This window comes from Adelges cooleyi, unplaced genomic scaffold, assembly GCF_023614345.1.
Source record: "Adelges cooleyi isolate 19-005CV unplaced genomic scaffold, UGA_ACOO_1.1 ACOO_flye_CR_arks_rails_tigmint_CR_PRNA_651, whole genome shotgun sequence".
Taxonomy (NCBI): Eukaryota; Metazoa; Arthropoda; class Insecta; order Hemiptera; family Adelgidae; genus Adelges; species Adelges cooleyi.
In genome coordinates, this window is record NW_026096352.1 from 10295698 (window position 1) to 10305804 (window position 10107).

The 10107-nt window shown below is 32.2% G+C and overlaps 1 protein-coding gene across 1 annotated transcript; it reads left to right on the top strand.

The window, feature by feature from the left end:
- Positions 1-1414, top strand: LOC126844812 (33 kDa inner dynein arm light chain, axonemal-like). Its single transcript, XM_050583230.1, has 5 exons — positions 1-93; positions 367-628; positions 730-878; positions 1060-1251; positions 1319-1414. The coding sequence occupies exons 1-5, from the start codon at positions 1-3 to the stop codon at positions 1412-1414; spliced, it is 792 nt and encodes a 263-aa protein (XP_050439187.1).
- Positions 1415-10107: the final 8693 nt, after the last annotated feature.

The window sequence follows — 10107 nt, forward strand, 5'->3', positions numbered from 1 at the left end:
ATGACTTACATTCAACCAGATAAACCTCAAGATATTTGTTTTTTACAGTGGAGAACTGCTAAAGAAAAGGATTCTTATGATAGCGATATTGTTGTAAGTTGGACAATGTACATAGTTAGGGGGCGCTATAAGGGGTTAGGTCGAAAATACTATTTACGTTTAGCTATTACGTTACCGACTTCATTATGCTTTTATTGAGCCTTTACATAAAGTCGTACAAATTTGTAGAAAACCCTTTAATAGAGAAAAAATTTGAGCAAACTACTCACTAGTTATGTCGCCTGAAAAGTTTAAATTGTACTCCGTCTTTGTAAACGTCTAAGTATTTTATTGTACTGTTCAGTATTTTTTTTTATATATAATAAGGACGAGGATGTCAGCGATGCCGATTCACAAAAAGGAGTGAATAAACATGACTTAGTGGATCAGATATTTCCGCCTAGAGAATGGGTGGTCGACACGGGCGAGCTCGGAGAACAAATCTGGACACAGTCTATATCAAAAGATCTGCCGTCAAGAGCAGGCATAAAGGACACCAGCACAATGCTGAAGGTGTACGAGGAATTTTTCGGTGTCAGGAAAACGGGGATATGTGAATTGAGGAGTGCTCTGTACGTTTCTTACTTCGGTAAAAATCAGGGAATCCCAAAATGACTAAACTGTATAATATGCAATTCGTTTTAATGAATACAATAAGTACCTTTGTATTTTTTTTATGGTTATTGCAAGACGAAGCGCTAAGACAGATCGCGGTCATCAACGAAACGTTAGGCCGACTCTTGTTTAGAGTTCGCGAAGATCTGAGAAACACGGCTTTTGTTTACAAGATGCTGCACGAGAGAAGTTTAACTTACAGCGGGATGTATTCGGATCGATCGGTAAACGTCGTTCTTTTCTATTTACTATGGTCAAATATTTGTTTTAAATAATGTATAAAAGTTAAAATGGAGTTTGTCTAATTGTAACCCGTAACGAAGTCATAATGTCTAAGGGGGGATGTATTGAGTTTGGTATAGATACATTTTTATTTCGTCCACACTACCTCGGTATGCGTTTTAGACCTACGAGGAGGAAATGGAACAAGAGGTTGAGTATTTAATCAAAATAAACGAAGCGCATGAAACAAAAATCGAAACGCTAAACACTTGGTTGGATAAATTTCGGGAAAACGTGGCAAACCGTTCGGCTCAGTCTAGAGAAATGCATGAGATATCTGTCAAATCATTGAAGAGATCCATTAATCAACTTTCGGTAAGCGAATGATACTCTACTAGTATCCACATTTTTTTTATCAATCATTTTTCGTCAATGCCCACAGGAACAGTTAAATACCTTAGCGCCGTTAATGCGGTCCGGTGACCAAGCAGTCGCGGGTAAACAACAAGAAGAAGAAGCAGTAGTAGCGACAACTTGAAACCCGTCTTCGGGACGCAGTATCGTGCATTTATACAATCATAAAAGAGTCGAGTACAATACAATTATTTCGATTCCCATAAGATTTGTATTCATTTTTTGTTATCGTGGTGGAAAAGGAAAGAGAGGGGGCGTCGTTGTCGAGCACCTACTTGCTTCACAATAGCACGCAATAACGAGGTATATTTTTTCTCAGGATTGTTTGCAGAGATAACATAATATTCATCGAACATAATAAACAGTAGGAGATACAAATGTAAAGATAAAGGTATGCAAGTAAATCCAAACTATGTTGTATAAAAAAACACTGATACTTTTAGAATTTTTTAAATATACCTACCAAATGTCTTTAAAAACGAAAATTCAACATCGCTTTTATATATTATTACACTAAAAAAGTCGCAACTTGGTGGTAAATTTAATTAAATTTCATTTAGTAACCCAGGCGCATTAACATGGCCTGATATTAACTTATTGAAATATACCTAATAAAAAATCTTACTTCATGAATACGTAAAATATTAAAAATATTAAACAAAAAGCTAACATAGTGGAGTCGGGCACAGTAAGAACGGAACATATTGGGATCGGATAGGTCACCGGTATTCAGGAATAACTGAAAACGATAGAATCACTATAAAAGAAATAACGAACTTATAACTGTTATGTACAATAATGATTAATAATTATTAATGATAAGAAATAAAATTTTGATCCAATACTGTTATCTGCAGGCTCAATAAAATCAGTCTTGTCTAGTCTAGTGATGGTAACCTGTTATCAATTTTGATAACAGTTAAAAAAGGTTATTGTTACTACCAAAATAACAGTTATAATAACAGTTACTGTTATTTTTATAGGTAATAAAAATATTGATAGGGCATAACGTCTTATCAGTGGTCATCAAGTGTTACGCGATTGAGGCCGTTTGTCATTTATAATAAAAACAAAATTTGGATTTTATTCCCCTTTTTACAGCATACACCAAAAAACAGTACCATATTTATTAAAAGGTTTTGTTTGTCAATTATAAAGAATAGTTGCAACGAAAATAATTTTTTTTTTAATTTATAATCTAAATAAGATAATATTATAATAAGACAACATGTACATTTCCAGAAAGTTTTTTTCTATTTATGATAGAAAAGGGACGTTAACTTTATACTCTATACTTAAAAAACATTAACATTTATTGAATGATTTCTTATCAATTGACTGTACAATAAATTGAAAAATCAATATTTTAGCGTGGGAATACTTTCAAATACGAAGTACGAATATTATTCTATTTTACATGGTTAAGATTTGCATGGGGTAGGCCATGCGAATACCGGTTTCCGTATATTTAATATGCACTATCACTATGCCTATATCTACTATGAACCCGTAATGTTTACGCTAAAGATCTGAAGAACTACTAAAATCGCCAAAAAATCTTCTAAAACCGCCAAATATCTTCATAAGCCACCAAAAAACCGCCAACAACCGACCAAAAACGCCAAAAAATCGCCAAATAATCGCCTAAAATCGCCATGAACCGCCAAATAACCGCCATAAACCGCCAAATGATGTTTTTTTTTTTTCGGGTCTGGACTCAAGATATCTCGTAAACCGCTGAACTATGATAAAATTGTCTAATTTAGGGACATTGTTTTCAACAACACTTAAAGCCGCCTGTGCTACTGTACGTTATAATATTTACAGATAATATACAGTTCTTTCAACGCTGAAGTTTCTAGTACATAAAATTACTACAGAACACCAAATATTAAGGGATGGAAAAGTGAGAAAAAATGTATTTTCCTGAGGCATTCCAAAATGTGAAACAATAATCGATGCTGCGCACAAAACCCCCATGGGATACACCTGGAATGCTGTGCGGCCTGTAATTTCAGAGGTATTAGCCGCACCGCCATAAACAAACGTGGTAGGTATACGGCATTATAATGCGTTTGTGTATATTATGTTTTGAAATTATTATGGCCCTTACGGTGCCGGTACACACCGTGTCGGGAACTTGGTTACAGATTTAACAGATTCCGCTGACAAATTTTTATTATTTTTTTCCAACTACAGTTATTATTATTGTAATCAGACCGGCGTGCGCCACTTCGATAATAATTAATAATATACGAATATTGTTATTCGATTATTATATTATATTTCTGTCTTATAATTTAATTGGAATGAATGGAATTTTCGAAATAACCTAACGGCCAATTAACAGTAAGATAATGAATAATCAGATCAAACGTTCACACACACATTGGTTTTACGCGTCCAAAACGGTGTTTTGTTTATACGTTGTTTCATGATAGGAAGTGTGACGCATATAATTACATTACACCTATAACGGGCGTGTACACTAGAGCCTAAGTAGGTGTAAATAATAGGAATACCTTGAAAGATTTACGATAAAACGATTAATAATAATTACAACCTCGCGCTGAAGGTTGGGAAAAATTCGAAGAAAAACAACTTTTTTTTCCTTTCTTATGGTTGTCGTTTAGGTTGCATTCCGGTAGACTGTAAGGCGTTTTTTCATAATTTAAAAAAATTTTACGAATAGCTGTTTTTGTTGGATGAGAGGGAAAAAATATTGCAAAAACACATTAAAAGTATTAACTGAAATTCGAAACTAACCTACTGGCTTAACTATAAAAAACGGTTAGTTATAAAACGACAAGAGGAACCGTTAGACAAAACAAAAATTATTCGACTAGTGGTGATCGTTCGAAGCACGGTTTTTAGATGTCGATACACGCATATTATCGCGAAAACAAAAAGTGAAAATAATAATACTTGGTTGTATGGAAACCGTTCGTCCTTTAGAGACCGACAATGGTAGAGATCGAGTTGTTTTTTTTTTTTTATTATTTCCCTCGGCGTCAAAGGCCATTGGGTTACATTAAATTATATTTACATAAGTTACAATACAATTCATTTGACTACATTAATTAAATATTGAAAAGCGAAACATTGTGTAGAAACAGTAAATTTTTATAGATAACTGCTTAATTCGGTTTGGGTTATAAAATTAATAAGCTTGTTGATGGTGTCGGGTTGAGGTCCGAGGATTTCTGACAGATTCTCCGATATTTCGTTATCAGTTCGTTGAGTCTGATATTTTGTGCACTCTGTAAGTATGTGTTTCACCGTTAGCCGGACTCCACATGCTTCGCAGAGAGGGGATTCGGACTTTGACATTAAAAAGTTGTGAGTCAATCGAGTGTGTCCAATTCTCATTCTGGTAATGAGGACTTGATTCTTTCTAGATAAGTTGGTCGGTTGGGTCCATTTGTAAGTGTGATTTTTGATTTCATTGAGTATTGTATGTAAGGACCTCCATTGCAGATTCCATTCTTGATAATATGTCGATTTGATATGCAATTTTAGGTCACTATGAGGAAGAAGATCGAGTTGTGTTATGGCCTTCTTGGAAGAATATAATAATCACTGATGGTAATAGAATAATAATTAAGTGGTTTATTTCTGAAGAATGTTTTAATTCTACTATAATAACATTAAAGCCACGTTTATACATATTAATATATTATGTAGCCTGTAGAATCATCACGAATTCGAATTAGCTGACTGATTAACATCAAAAACGTATGAAAAATATGCCATAAAATTCTAGTACGCTTTAAATTAGGATGGATTTAGGGTATATATATTTACAACCTAGTATAAAATGCAATTAAATGACCTACCTGATAATTTCACATTTGGTGAGTAGATAATTTTTTAGAATAATAGTAAATAAAATATTATTACATGTAATAAATTATCTCTAGAGACTTTATAAATTTATGTACCTAACCGCTCAAAGAGCAAAAGGGGAATCGTACCTTTAAATGTATTCACTAAACTCTCAAATTGCAATGTACAATATTAATATTTCTTAAAAAAAGACTTTATGCCAAGAAAAAGTTATCAAATAAAATGAAGCAAACAATATTTAATAAATGGACAAATACGAACGAATTTTTGAAGCACCCCCGAGGAATTTTTTGAAACTTCCCCTTCATGTCTGTTACGATAAAAGAAATGTTCTCAAATTTGTTTGGATTTTTTGGAGTTATTTTGGCAATGGTCGTAAAATGTATTTTTAGTTTTTTTTCTTAACCCTTCATTTTTAAAATTTTTTTTATAGTATCTTTGGCCATCAAAAGAAATTATTATAAAACAGGATCTTATGTAAAATAATTTCAACTTTCTTAAAAAAACTATTGATTTCTTTTTCAAGTAACAGAAATTCATTTCAATTGAGTTTATAATTTGAAAAAGTTTTTTTTCGTATTGTCAACAATTTGAGAATTTTTCTAATATTTATTCAGAAAGCTAAGAAAATTGTACATAAAATGTGTACATTTTAAATTCTGTTCACAATAAAAACGCTTAGAAAAACAAAAAAAAGAGGTAAAAATTAATAGTAAAAATAACAGGAAAAAAGGACCATGCAATCAAATTGGTTAAAATAATTGTCTGCTTCACTTTTTTTTTGTGTTTCTAAGTGTTTTACGTATACGCCTTTTTACCAGTTTAATAATTTAAACTTACATTATTGGTGTGGGGATACGGGAAAATTAAAATAAAATAAATATAAATTTTTAAACATGTTCTTGTGTTTGAAGTTTGGGAAACCTGATGTATCCACATGGTATTCAGAATTTGTTGATTTTTTTTGAACAATAATAACTAAATCTTATTAAAATGTCCATGTTATTTTAACGTAAAACTTTGAATCGATTTCGGCACGGGTTAATATTGAGATACAGTTATGAAATTTTGAGAGAATTTTTTTTTCAGCATAAGAAACCGATATAATTTGCCGGTTAAATATTCATGACCAAGTTCAAACCAATATTATACATTTATATAATATACTAATATATATTTATGTAAATATACACGCACAAAAATATAAAAAGGAACCGAATATTTTGGTTAGGTTAGGAAGAGTAATGCTAGCAGATAACAATAATTTTAACCCTCCACTTTCAGACATCCTATAAAACTCAATAAAATACTTCTGAACAACTTTGTATAATGAAGATCCCATTACTCTCCGACGAGTCCTGTACATAGTACAATTACTTAATTCACTTAAAATTTTGTGAATCGTGTGATTGGTGATTACTTTAAATACGTAGGCTCTTGATGTCCGTTGGTGCCTAAAGGATCGGTCAAACAGAAAGCGGACGGTCCGCGCGGACATGACCGTCCAACTAGTCCGCTGGTCCGCTGCGGACTAGGATAGTCAAACAGAATGCGGACAAGTTTGAGCGAACTAGTGTGAAAATTGCCACAATCAAGAGTGTACTGCTGGTTGTTTTTTATTTTTCACTTTTTTATCTCACGTTTTCTGTTTTCATTTTATTTTACAAAATGTCTAGCAGTTCCTCTGACAAAGAAGAGTTGCTTCTTCTGCTTGCCTTGAGTCAAGCAAGACGAAAAAAAAGAAAATGGGTACATGAACTAAATCAAAAAAGAAAATAATTTGGGGAGTTTCACCGACTATGCTGTATTCTCAACGTTCAAACTAGAACTGAACTAAATTGAATTCAATAATTTAAAAGGTCATATTTTTATGAATTGTTTTAAGCCAGATTTTAAACACTAAAATATTAGCCAGAAACTTGATGTTTTGATATACTAGCCACCTTAGATAGTAGCTTGTTACTGCTTGTTAATATACTATATCAGTCTATATATCATACTATATCTTTCTACGATTATCTATAATTCCACCACTACTTTAAATTAATTTGGTACTTCAACGAGACATGAAAATGCTCTTTCGTGGTTGCAGACTCGGCTAAAAATTTGTATTAAATTTTACATTTTTGTGAAGTGTTGATACCAGTCTTTTGCCGAATCTGTCCATTTTCCGGTGGATGCCGCGTATCATATAAATAAACGCATTCTCCAACTAGATCAATCAATCGTTCCGTTTCATCGATCATTTTCAGTGCACAATTTTAAAATGAAAAAAATTTTAAAATTAAGTTCAATATGTTGTCAACAATATTGTTTGTATATATTATGTTCGATAATTACATAATAATAATATTCTAGAAGTGCTGATACGTGTGGAAAATCCAGTGTATTGTCTATATTAAATATTTTTTATTTTACAAAATTATTCCAGTCCGCCGCGAACTTTGTGAAAAAATACAACCATCCGTTTGTCCGCTGTCTGTTTAACCAGAATGATGCATTTAAATAGAGTACAGAGTCCGCGGCGGACCGGCGACCTGTCCGCGCGGACAATCTGCTTTCTATTTGACCGATCCTTAAATGTATGGGTGTATGGATTCCTAGAAAACCTCCAAGTATGTCAGTGTAAAAGTTGGTTTCTATGTAAAAAAATAACGCAACACAATACCATGAATGTAAACTTAACGTAAAATCAGTCACGGTTCTTATAGCAGCCAATATACGCGACCCATAACTGAGTCACGGGTCGGCAAGTAGGTATGTGTTTGAAGAAGTAAAACATTTTAATTGACCGAATTAGCCTAAACGACAACCATGAGGAAATAGATAACATGTATTATGTTTCTATTATCTATGCACTCTAAAAAGTAATGGGATCTAAGCTGCTATCGAAGAAATCCAAAGAGCAATTACACGAGCATAAGATTCTACTCGTAGAGCCATAACGCGCATTCTACATAGAATCTCAATAAATCAAATAAAAATTGTGAAATATGAGCCAAACAATCGGCGTTTCACTTTAAAACAATGCTGCAATAAAAACAGTGTAAGTTTATTCTCGGATAGTAATAGGAATCGGCGGCCAATGGTGAAATCGGAAAAAAACCTCGAATATGGGCAAGTACCTTTACAATAGAAAATAATATACCGCCCGCTTATTATCTATATTACCGCCCTAAAACACTGCAATTTGCGCACAAGTATGGCAGGCTGCAGCTGGCCGCCGGCATTTCTCGCTGCTGGGCATGACACGATAATAATATTGTACGATATTGTTGTTTGAAACGTTTATATCAGTCAAAACTGACTTTATTTTTGCCCTATCGGAATTGCCCACCCGCAGTACCTCAATATTTCTTACCGGTTAGAGGAAATTACTCATTTTTAAACATTTCCCAAAGAGCGGAAAAAGATTTTAAGGAAAAGATTTATTACTTACTTTATTCATCAGCTTAATATAATACACATAACATTTTAAAACTAAGCAAATTAAAAAATGAGTTTAGTTTACAACTGTAGTTTGATTAACTATTGCGCTATCTAGTATCTTGCACACTAACAATGTGAACCTCCTCAAGTATAAAGCAACAAAGAGATATATGAAGTGTAACGCCTTAATTTTATAAAAGTGTGATTATGTTTTTACGTAAATAATTAGTAAATAGTAATTACATATTTACATGATGTTATTGTACTAATGAACATCGATACATGGTTAAGTTATCAATTATGATTTATGGCCTATTGGACTGTTCAGTATTATTAGGTTCTTTATTTTTTTTTAATATTAATGATTATTATACACATATTTTTTGAAAAAAGTCAATTAATACTAATCGTTTTCATTATTAACCTTTGATATCAATATTTTCAAGGTTATTTTTCTATTCAAGACTATTTTTCGGAGGCATTGAATGTGGAGAGGGAGGACTTTAAATTTAAATATTTTTTTTTTTTTGGTAGAAGGGCGAAGAATTTAAAAGCAGTGGGGTTTAAACTACTCCTATATCCGTAGGTGGGATATAATAATTTTACAATAGCCTTTCCTGAAAAAAAAAAACCGTGTGCGCTATTGGATAACATTTTATTCTGCGCTTGTCTTTTTTTAACAACGCTTATGGGCTTATTTTTATTTTTTATTTATAAAAAGAAAAATACATTTTTATAATTTAACATCTTATATTCTATTTTTAAACTGGATTTTGAATTGTAAAATGTTAATTTCGAGATGAAAAAATTTGCATTAAGTTTTTGTCAGGAGCCTAAGGACATTTTTTGAAGGGCTCACAAAATTTTTTGACGGCTTCGGTTTTAGTTTGTAATTTATAGTTAGACTACCGTAAGATGCATACAGTTTACCCAAATAAATTGTTGACCGATTACGTTTCAGGTTTTTATTAGTATTTATTTTTTTAGACTTTAAGTATGCAAAACGTATTGGAATTTTACTTATGGTTGTTTTGAATAATGATTAGGCATTACTATCATTGAATATTTAAAATAATAATATTAATTGCAAGTTATTATCGATTATGAGTTATAGTAGAGTATGAGTTATAGTAAATGATTAATTAATTATAATTTATGTCGATCGCCAACGGTGACAAATGATTTAAGTACTACTACCATTATATAACCGAAAATCGAAGAAGCCAAGTTTATTAATAGTGAAACAAAAACAGTTATACGTTGACTACTTGTTAACTAGTACCATTACTACTATAATATTTCATTCAAATCAATAAAACTGAACAAGATTATTAGTTATTACGACTTTTTTTACCCTAATTCAGAATAAGAATGTCAGAATTATTATTCAAATAACTGGCGGATCTTTTCTGAACCGATTTCGAAATACGGTTCTTCACACGTGCATTTGACAATCACTTCCCGGGTCCCACGTGTCAAAATCAATCACGTGCTCATCGCCGACGTTATTGGCACTGGGATTATTGTAAAACAGTTAATACA

Coding starts and splice junctions, on each gene's coding strand:
- LOC126844812 (XM_050583230.1), top strand. CDS start 1: ATGACTTACATTCAACCAGATAAACCTCAAGATATTTGTTTTTTACAG. Junction 629..729: donor TCTGTACGTTTCTTACTTCG/GTAAAAATCAGG, acceptor GGTTATTGCAAG/ACGAAGCGCTAAGACAGATC. Junction 879..1,059: donor GGATGTATTCGGATCGATCG/GTAAACGTCGTT, acceptor TATGCGTTTTAG/ACCTACGAGGAGGAAATGGA.